This window comes from Terrapene carolina, unplaced genomic scaffold, assembly GCF_002925995.2.
Source record: "Terrapene carolina triunguis isolate 2854851 unplaced genomic scaffold, T_m_triunguis-2.0 Scaffold111, whole genome shotgun sequence".
NCBI lineage: Eukaryota > Metazoa > Chordata > Testudines > Emydidae > Terrapene > Terrapene triunguis.
The window spans coordinates 16617385-16635659 of NW_020664462.1; the positions used below are offsets into that span (position 1 = coordinate 16617385).

An 18275-nucleotide genomic window follows, 5' to 3' on the forward strand; every position below is an offset into this window, starting at 1 on the left:
ACCTGGGTGCCACACTAGCAGTGCTCCCAGCCATTAGACCTGTGCATCATAGCTACAGGATTGCTGTGTGGCCACCAGCATGCCACAGCTTACAGTTGCTATTTGCCAGAGGTTTTTTTCACTTATAAAAATGAAAACAATTGCACATTGCAACCGAGAAGGCAGTAAAAAAAAACAAACACACAGGTAGCAATCCTAACTGCTTAAAAGTGGTCAGGACACGGCCCAGGTGGCCTCCTAGGTTCTGCAGCCTGTACCTACATGGAAAAAGCACAACCATCCACAATAAGCTGAAACTGCCCCAAGTTTTCAGGGACTAAACATCTCTTCCTAATGACTTATCCAAGACCAGTACTTAGAGAAGTTTAGAAATTGCAGATGTATTCGTACTGGTCAAAAATGCAGGCAATCATAAAATGTGGGTGGCACTTTAAATGTAAATATTTGTTACTAAAAGTTACATTTGTAAAATTTCACAATAATTCCACAAAACTTAAAGTTTATATTCATACCTCTATTGTGGCTTCCCCTCTCTCTGCAAAACTGTTCCCAGAGCCCCATGCTGCTGCCATTTCTATGTTCCAGAAGCATTACAAGAATGAATTAAGTAGCAGCTCCTCGTGAATGTGGAAACAAGAATTGCTTATGTTGTCAAAAGCAACATAGGACTCAGACACCCCTTCAAAGCTGCAGGGAGAGGGAGGACAGCTGAGGTAGTTAAGTTTAATGGCATTCAAGAGTTTTTACAAATTTTAACATTCAGTAACACACACTGAAATATTTTGTAAAAAGTTTTGTGATGACCATGTTTGAAAACATCATTCTAATTACTATCTTGCTTCCTTTTGTCTCTGCCTGACACGAAAATTCCACTATGGTTTTAAACAAGAATACCACCAGGGAAAGAAGCGGGGCAGTTGTCCTGGACCTGATCTTTGGAGAGCTGGAGTGGGTAGGACCAGCAGTGCCCTATCAGCAGGCCTACGGTGCTTCACTGCAATCTCTCATTCTACAACTACCAACTTCTGCTGCCCGTAGAGCGCAAATGCCAGGAGAAAACATCGCACAGCATAATTCATACAGCAGAAGTATCCTGAGCATCTGACCCTCCTGAGACACAGTAATCTAGTGAGGAGGGGGGAAAAAAGAGATGCCAAAGAAAGGGAGGCATGAAGAGTAAAAACACTGCATTTTCTGACCATAATGGCACTTGTTATCAAAATTTAATCATACTTCTGCTGTAGCCAAAAATAAATGCTGCATACTGCTGGGAATCCCTACATTTGGAGAGGGTTTTTTGGGGTTTTTTTGGTGTCTCTTTCTACCATCTTTGACAAAAAATATTCCATTAAGATGGAGGGAGGTAAAAAAATAGCAAAATGAATGTTCTTCACGCCAATTAACTAGCCCCTGCTGTATACTCATTGCCATAAGGCACTTTTGAACTAACTTTTTCAAGTGCTTCAAGTGCCTCTTTCCAAAGACCCCCCGTCTTTCATATGAACACTAAATACTAAACTATAGCCCAATACTGTTTCAAAATTTGCCTCAACTTGCATAAAGCTATAACAATTATCACAGCTTTTGTTTAAACTTACTCTGACAACTGATTATTCACACATAATACACTTTATGGAACTTACTAGTTTCCACAAAATGTTAAATTAGCACCACTGTTGCTATTCGGTTTCTGGCCATTACTTCTATGGCTACAAAATCATCTTCTTCCACAGGTTTTTCCCTGCAAAATACACATGAACCATTGTTTTTATGTTGCCAAGAAAACTTCAGGTATAAGAATGAGTTAAGCCATTAAAAATTCAAAATCTATTTTGCTTTTCTAAATTGAAGAATTCCACATGGAATTACAAAGGAATTTTGATTAAAATAAACACTGTAAAGAAATGGAACTTCATAGCTAATCAGGAATGTCACCTTGCATGTCCTTGGAATACTATGTCACAATTCTAACCACAACATTCAGGGAGACACCCATGATCTGCCAAGCGTCACAGAAAAAAGGATTCTTACAAAAAAATCTTGGGGATCAAAGAGTATTTGCTTAGAAAGTAAATGCTAAGAAAATCAAAGAGGCTAAAATAGCTCACAGCACCAAGCTAACAGTTTTGACTTAGAATGAACAGTGAACAGCACCAGAGGAAACTGGAACAATAAATTTTGTTGTATAAACAAATCTACTAGGATGGAAAAAAAACGTAATTGTTCGGACAAGCCAGAAACTCAGCAGGAACTTGATCAAATTTTACAAAGCTGTGTATAATCACACCATGTTCTATTCCCTTAAGTAAGGACAGGAAATAGCACAGATTTCAGCAATAAGCATACTAAACTAACCATTAGTATCAAACTAGAGTGGAGCACTGCCTAACCTGCACAATCCACTACAATACTTCAAACAACATCTACGTGAAGAAGAAATTACAGACTCACCCATATCTCGCAGATGAGCGAGAGCATTTTTTTCAAAAAGACATCCAATGTTTATTTAAGGGTAAAATCCAGGCCCCATTGAAGTCAACAAAATACATATTGACTTTAACAGATTTCACTCTTGGCTTCTAAACTTCCTGTTTACTGAATCAGGTTAGTCATGTCTCAGCCTTTCCCTTTAAAAAGTGCTGTACCTGTGTTGTAAGACCACATTAGTTAGGGCAGGGGTTTTCACAACAAAAATTTTGGTGGCCTCAAAGTGCAGCCACCAACTCTTGCTGGTGGCTGCACTGACACATTTTCCTAAAATATGTAACTAACTTTAGGAAAAATAAATATGCACATGTACACATCCAAATCGTAAATTAGGGCTTTTTTTCTTTTGCAGACTAAGTAATAAAATTAATGCTTTGAAAAGTGATATTTGTATACTTGTTAATATCACTTTTCACAGTACACTTAGTAGTTACATGGGAGGCTGTGAAAAGTGGTAAGTGATATTAACAAACATACACATATCACTTTTCACAGCCTCCCAACTAGCTAGTGAGTCTGCTGTGAAAAAGTGATAATTGCATGTTTGTGAATATCACTTTTCTCAGCAAGCCTCAGGACAAATTAAGTCCTGGATAGGGAGGTTGGAGAGGGAGGCAGCAGGTGCCAGGAGCAATACTTGGATGGATATGGGGCCAGGGAAGGCAGTGGGGGACCCGGAGTGATGTTGGGGATGAATGCGAGGCCAGGAAGGCAGCGGGAGCCAGGCGGGGTAGTGAGTCCTACCACAGCATGGCCAGCACTAGAAGTCAGCACCCTCTGTGGCCACAGCCCAGAGCAGGAGCTACATGGCTGGACCTGCATGGCCAGAGCTGGGGAATGGAGCTTGCTGCTGCATGGCCAGAGCTGTGGTTGCTGCCCAGGGCCAGTGCCCAGTGCCACAAGGCCAGAGCCAGGAGCTGAGTGCCGAAGCCCCAAGCCACGTGGCCGAAGGCAGGGGTCAGCGCCTGGCACTCGCTGCTGCATGGCCGGGGTCAGCATCCAGGGTCGGCTCCCACCACCACATGGCTGGAGCCCAGGACCAGAGCCAAGGGTCGGCGCCTGCTGCAGTGCGGCTGGGGATCAGCACCAGGGGCCGGGAATCAGCGCCAGGGGCCGGGGTTGTTTCGCCAAAGCCAGGGGTCAGAGCCCCAAACCCCATGACTGGAGCAGCGAGGCCAGAGCTGGGGCACAGCACCCACTGCTGCGCAGCCGGAGCCAGGGCTCAGCACCAAAGCCATGCAGGGGTGGTGCAAGGCGGAACATCCAGGAGCAACAGGAAGGCAGGGGGAATGGCTGGTGCTTTGTCACCCCCCCGGTCCCCATCACTGCACGAAGGCTGGCGTGGCCACATTAAAAGCCCCTGGTGGCCGCATTTGAGAAATGCTGAACTAGGGAATAGTTTAGACTGCTCCAACAGCTTTTCTGGACAACAGGTCACCATGCCAGAACAGCAAATTAATCTGCATTGCAGTCATCAAAGAGTCATGGTGAAAAGAGTCAGCTTTGTACAGAAGGCCACTTTCTGGTTGCTGGTTTCCAGCAGCCAAAAGGAACAGAGCTTGCAGCGCTCCAGAGGCAATTCTGGCAATTATAGGCCAGTAAGCCTAACTTCAGTACCAGTCAAATTGATTGAAACTATACTGAACAAGTACCACACAACAACTGGCATCCTTGATGACAGTCTAAGAGAGAGATCAAGAAATGGGTGTAGACCAGTGGTTCTCAAACTGGGGGTCGGGACCCCTGAGGGGGTCGGGAGGTTATTACATGAGGGGTCGCAAGCTGTCAGCCTCTACCCCAAACCCCGCTTTCCCTCCAGCATTTATAATGGTGTTAAATATATTTAAAAGTGTTTTTAATTTATAAGGGGGGGTCGCACTCAGAGGCTTGCTACGTGAAAGGGGTCACCAGTACAAAAGTTTGAGAATCACTGGTGTAGACTCTACCACTCAATCACCAGAGAAGCGATCCCTCTAAGACAAAATAGTATGTTGATATCATAGAAAGGTTTGCATTATTATTCCCTATTCACTAAATAAATTATTTTATTATCTCCATGTGGTCAATGCAACAACTTTCACAAACATGAGATGACCAAGAGCTGGCATGACATATCTCTGGGACTTACGGGGGGGGGTGGGGGGGAGGGAGAGAAGACGCACACCATTCATTACAAAGGGTTGAGAGCCTTTCATCTGGCATTTGAAATGATTTGAAGTCCACAAGCCTAGCAAGGGTTGTGGTTCGATGGCTCCCGCGACGGAGAGGTCGAAAAGACAGGATAGGCCAGATCCCATGAGATTTCCAGCCCCCACAGGAATTCTGGGGTAGGCTTGAGGTCTTGTGGGATATGGCTCAAGATTTGGAGCCATTATAAGAGCCCAGTGCACAAGGCCACTTCCCGTTTGCTGGTTTCCAGCAGCCAAATAGGAACAAAGCATGCAGTGCACATGGATCATGGGCAGCAGTCTGGCAATGATCAAACTCTGGTTGACTGTGCAGGGCACATGGCTGGCCAGCTGTAGGGCTGGGACCAAGACACAGGAGGGCAGCAGGACGGGCTAACAGACCCATTGCAGCCGCCAGATGCAGGAGGACGTGTGTTGCCTATCCTGGAGCAGGAGGCAAACAGAAAGGTCAGGAAGGGGAAAGAAAAAAGCATGATGTCGGGAAGGGAACCACATACTAAGTATCCAGGAATAGGGCAATTCATGGAGGTGATGCAGTCCATTTTGGATCAGACTGAAGCTCAGGAAAACAGTCAGGCACAGCATGGGACACCCCGGTTCCTGCAGTAGAGTGAGTTCACAAACAGGCAAGACCATCTGGGAGAGCAGGCAGCAGGCCATGGTTGTTTAGCCCTGCCCCCCAATGCATGTGTTTGGGGTTTAGCACACTCCCAACTCCTGCTGTCTCAGACACACAGTTCTCGTGGGAGCAACAGGGTGGGCTCCGGGTGGCTTCAGAGTCAGGCCTGCAGGGGCACACAAGTGGGACATGAACAGAGGGGAGGTCACAAAACATGCCCCATGGCTGCCAGGGCTTTGGAGCTGTGCTCCGGCTCCGCTCCAGCTCCAGGCAAAAACTTGCAGCTCCACTACTCCGGAGCTGCTCCGCGCTCCAGCTCCGGGCTCCGCTCCAAAGCCCGGATTTTGACTGCAGGTACAGGGGGACCACAATGCCCAGAGCCCCCAGTGGACAACCCTCCAGCCACCAGTTCCTCAGATGGTAGCCTTACAGATTCCAGTATCACAGCTGCTGGCCCCATAGCCTTTAATGCAGCAATCCAGGAGGTCCACTAATGTGGGTTTGAATGCGGTCTCGTATGTAGCTGCTTCAGATCAGTTGGGGGCCCATCCTTCAGTTAACACAGGAGAAGATATGGCGAGCGGATTACATGGACGTATTCTCCCTGCAGTTCAGGGAGAGCCTATATTGGAGGAAAGGGATAAAGTGGAGAGGAGAAAAAAAGATAGTATAAGGCGCCCAAAGATAGAGATGAATTGGGACAACAAGCTTATAGCCTAAATCACCTACATGGGAATGATGGGACAGCTATAACCAGCAATGCATAGGCCCATGCTGAAGTATCTAGATATTTTATGCAGGCTGTATAATACTTTTTGAGGCACCTCAGGGCTCTGGTAGGATGAGCAATTTAGAATGAGGGAACCCTGAACCACTTCTTGTGCTTGAATGAAACCAATCAGGAACTATGGCTGTAGTGCCCGGCTTGGGGGTGCCTGTTACAGGCCCTTACATCAATAGTGGCTATATACTGGTAAAGTCAGGGTGTGAAAAGGGGGGACAGGGCGAGGCTCAAGGCACCCACACCTAGCCAGCCCAGGCTTTCATGCTGGGTGTACACTGAGACAGGGAAGTGTTTTCATGCATCCTGTAGGTTTAGGCATGAATGCAGGCATTGTGGAGGCAGGCACGAATATTCAAGCTGCCCATGTTTTAAGCACACCTTCCCCAGAGGATGGGGGGAGCAACCCAAGACAGCACAGAGCAGGGGCAGGGCCAGAATGGCTGAAAAAGGCGATATCTCCAATTAGTTTGGGTGTTTTAGCCACCTTTTAAGGGATTATTCCAAGGAAGAGGATTCTATATATTTGTGGGAGGGTTTTGTTCACGATCCCATAGAAGGGGAGAGGGTGCACAAAATGGCAAATAGCCTCGCATCTGTTAAAGGGACAAGATTCAAAAGTAGGTTAGTTTGGGCAGAATCTGTCCAGCAAATGCTGTTGCCTGATCTCCATATCTCCCCTGTGGGCCTTGTCCCTAAAAGTTCCTGGTGAGTATTACCTCATTCACCATCTCTTATACCCAAAAGAGAGAAATCAGTGAACAATGCAATCAATCCCAGGCTGTTCACCATGTGCTACGCATTATTCAACATTAGGCACATGGCACCTTATACTGCCTTTTTGTCTTGCTTGCAAAGAACGACATTAAGTCAGCCTTCTGCCTTTTCCCAGGCCACCCAGATGACTGCGACCTCTTTCAGCTTTATGTGGACAGAACAATGCCCATGGGCTGTGCTATTTCATGGGCAACCTTTGAAAAAATTCAGCACAAGGCTAGACTGAGCAGTCAGGCGGTGTGCAGGATGCCAACAGGTGACACACTATCTGGACAATTTTCTGTTTTCAGGCAGGATGAGTGTAAGGGGCTCCTTTGGGTTTTTCAGGAGCTGATGGGCAAATTGGGTATTCCTTTAGCTGATGAAAAAACTGAGGGACCTGAGAACACATTTATGTACCTAGGTACGGAGCACAACACAGTCCAGGGGCAATCCCACCTAAGTTGGGACAAATTAATGGCGCTAAAAATACATACGGTTGTTAGAGTCAGCAGGACCAAAAACATTTGTCTAAGGGATCTCCAATCCCTGTTGGACAACTTGAACATTATATGGAAAGTCATAGCCTCCGGGCGTGCCTTTTGTGAGCAGTTTGCTACTGCCACTATTGAGATATGGGCCCACACCACTTTATGAAGGTCACTACAGAGATGAAGAAAGACCTGGCACTGATTCCTCACTCACTGTAACAGGGTGTCTGTATGGAGGGATGTTTACATGATCAAGACTGACCTGCAAGTCCACTCAGATGCAGCAAGCAGGATAGATTTTGGCTTGTATTTCAGGGAACACTGGTGTGCCCATGAGTGGCCCCAGGAATGGAGGGAGTCTGGAGTTTTGAAGGACATCACGTTCCTGGATTTCTTCCCCATTCTGGTCACTATTCAGGATAGGGAGTTCAAGGACAAGAGCATGAGGTTTTGGTGCAACAATCAAGCGGTTAGTCACTTGGTGAACTTTCAGTCTGCTAAATCTGCCAGGATAATGAGGTTTGTGAGGACTTTCGTTCTCCACTTTCGCCAATGCAACATTCATTTCACTGACAAGCACGTACCTGGGCTTACCAAAGGCATAACTGATGCTCTCTCTCAACAACCAGTCGACAGATTCAGAGCACCAACATCAGAGGTCACAGAGGTACCAAACCAGATGCTGGCAGCCCTATGAAATCTTGGTTGCTAGAAGCAATATCCACAGCCAAGGGATCATTGCACCATGCATCTGTTTGGCCTACATGATGGTGTTTGAGGCATTCCAAGCATTCAACGGGCTGAGAGTCTCCCCAGGGCCCATATCTCCAAAACCTGGCAGTTCATGATCTCTACATAGGCAATGGCTGGCACCACTGACAACAGCTAACAAGTTAGCTGTGGTGTCCTTTGACTGCGGGTCTGTAGGTCATCTGGACCCCTGTAGGGGATTCATGGCCTATAGGATGCTGGAAGGTTGGGCACAGGCTGCTGGGACACGGAGCAATGTCAGGAAACCAATGACCTTGCAGGTTCTAAGGCAATCAGTTGAGGTTCTTCCTTGCATCTGCCATTCAGGGGTGGGCGGGTGTGAAGTTGTACTCTTCAAGGAAGCCTTTCTGTTGGCTTTCTTTGGGGCCTTTCAGGTCAGTGAGCTGGGACCTTCAGCCAACAAAGACTCTTCAGGGCGGGCTCCCAAACTACATGACATGCAGTGGGAAGGTGATTCTCTATAGCTCAAAGTCCACAGGTCAAAAACAGATCAAAGGTGGTTCAGCGAGGCTGTTGTTCTGCACCGTTCTGGTAAAATGAACCTGCATCTGTACAGGAACTGCAGACATATGTGGCTCGATGCCAACCCAGCGATGGGGGGGGTCCCCTGTTTCTACACAGTGACCATTCCTTCCTAACCAAATTCCAGTTTGTGGGAGTCTTTCAGAAACAGCTCTTACTCTTGAGCTTGCCACCAGGAGAGCATGCCTCCCGCTCTTTCTGTACAGGGGCCTCAACAGTGGCTACCCAGTTGGGCATGGGTGAGTCAGAGGTCCAGGCTATAGGACACTGGCAATCCAGGGTCTATAATTCCTACGGCAGGTGTCTGAGGGGAAGGTAATGCAGGCGGTGGGCTGTAAGCACCACAGGTTTTAATCATGTCTGCTTCCTCCCCCATGTCGATCATAAAGAATATATTGCAGCACACACAGTCGAGAATAGGGATTTGAGAGCACAGCATTGTGCACTGGGCTTACAAGAGAGCACGTAATTTGGAGAGAGGCTCACAGGTGGACATTGGAAGGGATGCGATTCTGTATTGGCATGGCAGACAGGGCATATCCTGGGACCAGCTCATGCCCTTCTTGCATGGGCTGGCACCCTGGGAGGATACGCCTGACATCATCATTATCCACCTAGGGAAGAACAACCTGGGAATGTGCTCCAACCTCAAACTGATTTTGAAGGTTAAGCAGGATATTGGACTGCTGGTGAACACATTTCCCAGTGTGGGGATAGTACTGTTGGAGATGTTGGCCCGCAAGGTTTGGCCGACTGCAGTACACCCACAAAAAGATGGCCTACAGGAAGGACCATAGAAAGTAGAAACATGGCTGCAGTCCCAAGGTAGCTCTATTATCAGACATGGTCACGAAGCTCAGAGTATGGCTGAGCTTTATCTAAAGGAAGGAGTTCATCTCTCTGATATAAGTGCAATATGTTCCTAGATGATCTCGGTATTGCGCTGGCCAAACTTCTAGGTAGCCCATGCAGGGTGGGATGGAAGCAGCCCAACTGATGCTGGTGCCTCCTTGTGGCAGGTGCCCCATGCAGGAACGCCACTGATTTAGGCTCCAAATCCAAAAAGGTAACATAGTGGGCATCCCAAGGGCATCTCTTTATGAGATGGGAGTATCATATCTAAGCCCTGCAGCAAACAAACTGGAGCAGGAGCACTACCCTGGGGGACTGCCCCACCAATGTACTTGATGGCAGTGCTCTCTGGGGGTCGAAGTCCCCTGTCGCCTCAAGCCCTGGAAGGAGGAGGGATGCTAGCAGACAAATGGAAGTGCCCTTAGACTCTCCTAGTGTGATGATTGGCTCCCCCAATGGTGGGAGCCCACAAGAATGGCAAATGATCAATGGGGTGCGAGTGATTGCAGTGGACTGTCCCCGGAGGGGTACCTTGGAGGTAATTTGACTAATAAATTTGTGGCATGGTTAAAACCCATACCACATGTCCTTGCCTTCTTCCATGCAGTGAGTACACCAATCCAGGGGAAGAGAGAACTCCTTTACTAACGAAAAATTTGATCATATGTCAGTTTTATTTCACCTGTTTTCAAAAATGAAACATTTAGAACAGGCCAATTATAATACAGAAATTATTAGATTAAGGATTTATTTAGGAGTTTTATCAAACCACAGAACTGTAATCTAGGAATTTCATGCAGCTGTTTTTAAAAAAGAGCATCAGAAATTATTTCATTTCTTTATCTACAGGAATTTTGTTGTTTCCCTTCCTAAAGCATGCTATTGGAAGAAACAAGAACTACGCTTTCCTGACACAAAACAGAGACTATTTTTATTTGTATCACACAATCTTTAAAACTGCTAAAATACTAGCAGATTTGGTAAAGTTCACTCACTTGTATACTGTCACATAATCCAACAGAAATTCACTCCGTTATAACACTATGTAACTAATGCCAAACTCTTCCCTTAGTTATATTGCTACCTCCTACCCTGGTTTAAATTGATGTTATATGCACACATCAGAAGGTGGAGCATATTATCTCAGCTGTGGAGATAACTATGCACAACTCACCGTTAAAATACTGGAAAGTGGTGGTATTTAGGTTACAGTACAGTTCCTGATGTGGATGTTGTGTGTATTGCCTTGATTAGCAGGGGACAAGACTCAGGGTAACAGGAGAGTGCACAAGAGTGTTACTGTGTACTTCATTTTGCTTCAGGAAGCATTGGGGAGATAAAAAGAAATTGTGCTGAAATGATACTCACCATATACTTCGTAACTGTTAAGAGGTACAGGAGGCTGCAGGGAAGCTGCATGGGGGATACACTCTCACTTAGCTATAGATAGGGACTACTTTTATTTCCATACTTCTAAAATGCATTTATGAGACACTCTGGCCACACTGTACATGAATTTAACAAAACACACATGAACTACCTCTACATTATCCCTTCTATCAAAACCCTGAGAAAACAGATGGTCTTGCACAACACTAAAGATCAATAAACTGGCTCAAGAATATGAAAGACAAGGTGGATGAGGTAATGCTTTTTTATTTGACCAACTTCAGTTGGTGGAGACAAACTTTTGAGCTTTACACAGCTCTTCTTGAGGTATGGAAAAGGTAAACAGCTAAATACAAGGTGGAACAGACTGTTAAGCATATGGAGTTAACAAACGCTGCAAGAAACCACATAAAATGAAGTGGGCAATTAACACCTCAAGAATGGCTCAAGAATAGAAATAATAGAATATTCACTGAGAATACTTTGCCTCAGTTATCTAAGGCCTTGGCTACACTTGAGAATTCACAGCGCTGCCATGGCAGCGCTGTGAAGCGCGAGTGTAGTCGCGCCGCCAGCACTGTGAGAGCTCTCTCGCAGCGCTGCAAGTACTCCACCTCTCCGAGGGGAATAGCTTGCAGCGCTGCGAGCGAGCATGCAACGCTGCAGGCGCTGATTACACTGGCGCTTTACAGTGCTGCACTCGCTGCGCTCGGGGGGGGCGTTTTCACACCCCTGAGCGCAGCAAGTTGCAGCGCTGTACAGCGCCAGTGTAGCCAAGGCCTCAATATAGGTACCGCTAGCAAGATCATCAAGTAACCTTAGGCTATGTCTACACTATGGCTTATGTCAGCAAAATTTATGTCGCTCAGGGGTATGAATAAACCACCCCCCTAAGCAGGGGTGTGCACAAGGGGAGACAAGCAGGGTACGGGGGCCACCAGTCAGCGGGGCACAGAACTCTTCCAGGGTGGGGAAAGTGAGCTCCGCTGACACCAGGCCAAGGCAGGAGATCCAGCTCCTCCGGGCTGGGCGGGAGAGCGAGCTCCACCAGGACGCAGGGGGAGGGGAAGAGAGCCAGCTCCTCCAACCCTGAGGCCGAAGGAGGGAGAGCCAGCTCCTCGGGCGGCACAGAAAGTGCCCCTCCAAAAGTGGCCAGTTTTTTATTTCTGTGCACGCCCCTGCCCCTGAGAGACATAAGTTACACCAAAGTAAGTCCCAGTACAAGATCTAAGCTACTGCTTCAGGGACATTTACGCGTATAGGTGAGTTAATCTTTGCTTAGCTTTTGGCAGGTTTTGGGCATCTACAGGCACTGTATACCGTCACACTGGGCTGTACAGGGAAAGGTAACATGGAGTCATGGTTCCAGTCTCAGAATGTGGGCACCTTCACGAGGCACAAGAGGAAGCATCACATGTGGGAGCAAAACACAGGCAGGGCACTGATGGATAAGGAGGTACACAGGAGCCCAAGGACTATGTCTACACTACACACCAGTGTCAGTGGCATGTAGTGTACATGTAGCTATATGCTGCAGCGAAAAGCAAGCTGCTTCCACAGTGCAGCGTGTGGCTACACATGTCAATGAAAGACTCCAGCAACAGGGAGGCACCGGGAAAGGTTCTGCTGACAGAGCCTTTCACTGAGGGGAGGAAAGGCTCTGGCAGGGGTGAGGAAGCTGGGAACCTCCCCGTGGCAGGCAAAGGCTCCAGCAGCAGAGAGCTCCCCAAGCTTTTTCCTGCTGCTTCCCCCCAACCACAGCCTTTCCCCACTTCTGGAGTCTTTCCCTCTAGTGGGGAAAGGCACTGGCAGCAAGATAGTACACTGCTAAAAACAGCAGCCTAGATAGGGCAGCACAGCTTGGACGAGTAGAGTTGCCATAGGATATGTACTCACATACTTACCCACACTCTTCACACATGTCTTTACTTGCCTAAGTTATGCCTCTTTGGCTACGCTGCTATTTATACCCATGATAGGGGGACTACATGGGTAGAGGTACACTATATGCCGCCAAAAGAAGAGGGCAGTGTAGACATACCCTAGGAGTGCAGATTAAAGGAAACATAGAGGGGTCATGAATGGAGCAAGGGAGAGAGGGCAAGGAAGGTGGGTGCTCAGGAAACTTCAAGCCTTTCTCTATACTGAAAAAATCCTCCTCCCCTGTATCCTCATTTCCCCGCCACTATTTGCTATTCCTATATCCCACACTGATGGAAGTCTCACTATCACATACATCTCCTACAGATTCGTTAATATGTCAAATAGAGGAGCCATGTTTTGTGGGCCTCAGGATCTGTTGCAGTAGGGACCCCCTCCAACAGACCTTTTGCACCAAACTTGGTTAAACTTTTAGCGCTCACTTAAGAAAAACAGGAGAAAATATATAACTTGAACCAACTTCAGTAGAGTCCAAACACTACCCACAATATATTACACTTTAACAAAAAGTTCTACACCTTTTTAGAAACTATGGAAATGAGTACTTAAGGGATCCAGTCAGGTTCCCACTGCCAAATAATCCATTCACAGTCATCCCACCTGATTCACACAGCCAACCCAAACTTAATATCGCTGTCGAATAAAATTGACAAATATGCCACCACAAATTACTAGATTATGAAATCATATTCTTATTCAAGGGATCAATTTTCAAATATAATCTAGTAATGTATATACCTTTGCATATATGTTTGCAAACTTTATAAGAGTGGTATGGGTCAGTATGAAATGGTATGTTTCCAGTACATAGCATGTAGCTTTGACTGTAATAGTCTGCCCCCACTGCACAGTATTTATGTATGTACCATATACTCCCACACGTGGCTGGGGGAGAATGAGACAGTACAGAGTGAGATCCCTACCAGAACCCTCTATCTATGTGTATTGTGGCATCTGGTTGTTTCCAGAGGTGCTTGGGGCAGTAGACACCACCCACATGCTCAGTGTATTTCTGTGTTTGACTACGGGGGAGAGAGAGGAGCATGGGACAGTACTGGGGATGGCATGAAGGGGGATTTTAGGGAGGTACGAAAGGAGTATGCCCTCTGTACACACTGTGTACTCCTACACTTGGCTGAGGAGAGAAATGAGGGCAGTTGTAGGACAGCATGGTAGACGGGTGGCAGGACACATATAAATACTGTGTATTCCTATACTTGACTGGTAGGAGGCATGATGCAGCAGCATGAGGGTGAGGGTGGAGTACAGAAGCATAGGGATGCAATGTGTCCTCTGTACACTATTACTCATCTGTGGAGGTAAGGTTAAGAGATGCAACAGCAGAGAGGGTGTTATGGGGGCACAGGTAAGCCTCCCCAGGCACACCATGTACTCCTGCACCTGGCTATAATGGATAAGTCATGAAGCAGTATCAGAGGAAATACAGGGTGGCTCATAGGGTAAGTTGGAGTGGCACTATGGGTAAATAAATAGGTAGTATTATAAATGGAGGACAGTATGAGGTGACAGAGTGTGATATGGGGCAGTATGAGGGGAGGGAGGAATAGTATGAGAGGATGTAGTGTGGTAAGATAGGAGGATACAGAGACGGCAGTGTGAAGATGGGATATATAGGGCAAGCAGGATAGTGAGGGCACTATGAGGGGGTTATAGAGTGGAACAGTGAGGGGCACTATGAGTAGATTAATGGGGAGGTACGATGGTGGTAGGTTACAAGGCAGGCAGGATGGTCTGGGGCAGTGTTAGGGAGTTCACGGGTAGGCAGGATGGGGTTGAGGAAGAGTCACAGAGAGGGCTGGATAGGCAGGATAAGGATGGGGATTCCAGAGCAGGCAGGATGGAGAGGAATGGTATGAGGGGTGCTCTAGGGCAGATAGGATGGGGAGCACAGGCAGTTTCCACTGTGGGCCGAGGACCAGGGGTGGGATTCATAGATTCTAGGACTGGAAGGGACCTCGAGAGGTCATCGAGTCCAGTCCCCTGCCCGCATGGCAGGACCAAATACTGTCTAGACCATCCCTGATAGACATTTATCTAACCTACTCTTAAATATCTCCAGAGATGGAGATTCCACAACCTCCCTAGGCAATTTATTCCAGTGTTTAACCACCCTGACAGTTAGGAACTTTTTCCTAATGTCCAACCTAGACCTCCCTTGCTGCAGTTTAAGCCCATTGCTTCTTGTTCTATCCTCAGAGGCTAAGGTGAACAAGTTTTCTCCCTCCTCCTTATGACACCCTTTTAGATACCTGAAAACTGCTATCATGTCCCCTCTCAGTCTTCTCTTTTCCAAACTAAACAAACCCAATTCTTTCAGCCTTCCTTCATAGGTCATGTTCTCAAGACCTTTAATCATTCTTGTTGCTCTTCTCTGGACCCTCTCCAATTTCTCCACATCTTTCTTGAAATGCGGTGCCCAGAACTGGACACAATACTCCAGCTGAGGCCTAACCAGAGCAGAGTAGAGCGGAAGAATGACTTCTCGTGTCTTGCTCACAACACACCTGTTAATACATCCCAGAATCACGTTTGCTTTTTTTGCAACAGCATCACACTGTTGACTCATATTTAGCTTGTGGTCCACTATAACCCCTAGATCCCTTTCTGCCGTACTCCTTCCTAGACAGTCTCTTCCCATTTTGTGTGTGTGAAACTGATTTTTTCTTCCTAAGTGGAGCACTTTGCATTTGTCTTTGTTAAACTTCATCCTGTTTAACTCAGACCATTTCTCCAATTTGTCCAGATCATTTTGAATTATGACCCTGTCCTCCAAAGCAGTTGCAATCCCTCCCAGTTTGGTATCATCCGCAAACGTAATAAGCGTACTTTCTATGCCAATATCTAAGTCGTTGATGAAGATATTGAACAGAGCCGGTCCCAAAACAGACCCCTGCGGTACCCCACTTGTTATGCCTTTCCAGCAGGATTGGGAACCATTAATAACAACTCTCTGAGTATGGTTATCCAGCCAGTTATGCACCCACCTTATAGTAGCCCCATCTAAATTGTATTTGCCTAGTTTATCGATAAGAATATCATGCGAGACCGTATCAAATGCCTTACTAAAGTCTAGGTATACCACATCCACAGCTTCTCCCTTATTCACAAGACTCGTTATCCTATCAAAGAAAGCTATCAGATTGGTTTGACATGATTTGTTCTTTACAAATCCATGCTGGCTATTCCCTATTAGTTTACCACCTTCCAAGTGTTTGCAGATGATTTCCTTAATTATTTGTTCCATTATCTTCCCTGGCACAGAAGTTAAACTAACTGGTCTGTAGTTTCCTGGGTTGTTTTTATTTCCCTTTTTATAGATGGGCACTATATTTGCCCTTTTCCAGTCTTCTGGAATCTCTCCCGTCTCCCATGATTTTCCAAAGATAATAGCTAGAGGCTCAGATACCTCCTCTATTAGCTCCTTGAGTATTCTAGGATGCATTTCATCAGGCCCTGGTGACTTGCAGGCATCTAACTTTTCTAAGTGATTTTTAACTTGTTCTTTTTTTATTTTATCTGCTAAACCTACCCCCTTCCCATTAGCATTCACTAGGTTAGGCATTCCTTCAGACTTCTCGGTGAAGACCGAAACAAAGAAGTCATTAAGCATCTCTGCCATTTCCAAGTTTCCTGTTACTGTTTCTCCCTCTTCACTAAGCAGTGGGCCTACCCTGTATTTGGTCTTCCTCTTGCTTCTAATGTATTGATAAAAAGTCTTCTTGTTCCCCTTTATTCCCTTAGCTAGTTTGAGCTCATTTTGTGCCTTTGCCTTTCTAATCTTGCCCCTGCATTCCTGTGTTGTTTGCCTATATTCATCCTTTGTAATCTGTCCTAGTTTCCATTTTTTATATGACTCCTTTTTATTTTTTAGATCATGCAAGATCTCGTGGTTAAGCCAAGGTGGTCTTTTGCCACATTTTCTATCTTTCCTAACCAGCGGAATAGCTTGCTTTTGGGCCCTTAATAGTGTCCCTTTGAAAAACTGCCAACTCTCCTCAGTTGTTTTTCCCCTCAGTCTTGATTCCCATGGGACCTTACCTATCAGCTCTCTGAGCTTACCAAAATCCGCCTTCCTGAAATCCATTGTCTCTATTTTGCTGTTCTCCCTTCTACCCTTCCTTAGAATTGCAAACTCTATGATTTCATGATCACTTTCACCCAAGCTGCCTTCTACTTTCAAATTCTCAACGAGTTCCTCCCTATTTGTTAAAATCAAGTCTAGAACAGCTTTACCCCTAGTAGCTTTTTCAACCTTCTGAAATAAAAAGTTGTCTGCAATGCAGTCCAAGAATTTGTTGGATAGTCTGTGCCCCGCTGTGTTATTTTCCCAACATATATCCGGATAGTTGAAGTCCCCCATCACCACCAAATCTTGGGCTTGCAAAGGAACAATATAAAAGGGGGTTCTGGAGTGGTCAGGATCGGGGGGTTGGTATGAGGGGGAGGTTCTGGGACAGGATAGGGGTAGGTATGGGGGTGATTCGGGGCAGGCAGGGGGTTTGACAGCAGGATGGGGGGAGGGTTCCAGGGCAGGCAGGATGAGGGATGGATGGGATCAAGGAGAGGGCAGGAAAGGGGTCGGTATGAAGGAGGTTGGGGGGGATGTGGGGGTGGTATGAAGAAGGGTTCCAGAGGAGACAATATGGGGGTCAGAATAAGAGGATTCCAGGGCAGGTGGGATGGGAGGGGTTCGGGGCAAGCGGGATGAGGGGCATTGGGGGGGCAGGATGGGGGTCGGAAAGAGGAGAGTTTCCAGGGCCGGATGGGGGGATGGTGTTACAGGGCGGGCGGCATGAGGGGCAGGATGAAGGGGGGTTAGGGCAGGCTGCATGGGGGGATGGGGGTTCCGGGGCGAGTCACCCCCGTACGCACCGTGTACTCCCGCACTTGGCTGTGGAAGTTCTGCTCACGAATTGTCACCTCGTCCGCTTCCATCCTTCATACTCCCGCAGCCCCGGCTCGCAATGGCGGCTGCGGCCGCCGCTTCTGCTCCTGCCCCTCCTGCGGCGGGCGGGAGACCATGGCCAGCAGCAACGCCAACTGCTCCCCAGGTCCCTGGCGGCGAGCGAGGCGACAGGAGCCACCGATAACCCCAGCGGCGCTCGCTATCTCCCCGGGGCTGTCACCGTCCGGCGGCGGAGGAGGGGAAGGCCCAGCCTCTCTGGCTGCGTCACAGCGCAGCAGAAGCGTCCGCTGCGCCACCACTAGCCCAGCCCCCGGCCAGGGGAGGGAGAAGGGCGGGGCCAGCCGAGGCTCAGGGGGCGTGGTCAGAACAGCCCCGAGGGCGCGAGACAACGGGAGGCGGGACCTGAATGGTCCCCAAGCGCCGATGCCAGGGAGGAAGGCGGAGCTAGTACGAGCGCAGGGGGCGGGGCTAAGAGGAAGGCGTGGCTAGCACCACCCCGAGATGAGGGGGCAGGACAGCGGGCGGGGTCAGCACTGACCCAAAAGTGGAG

At 47.5% G+C, this 18275-nt stretch overlaps 1 protein-coding gene across 1 annotated transcript in view; it reads right to left on the reverse strand.

The window, feature by feature from the left end:
* LMBR1 (limb development membrane protein 1) overlaps positions 1–18013 on the reverse strand; it is a 137400-nt gene extending 119387 nt beyond the window's left edge. Inside the window, exon 1 of the mRNA XM_026652156.2 lies at positions 17692–18013. Coding sequence (XP_026507941.1) covers positions 17692–17754 — 63 coding nt within the window. The 5' untranslated portion in view covers positions 17755–18013. The remainder of the gene's footprint in view (positions 1–17691) is intronic.
* Between the last annotated feature and the right edge of the window lie 262 nt (positions 18014–18275).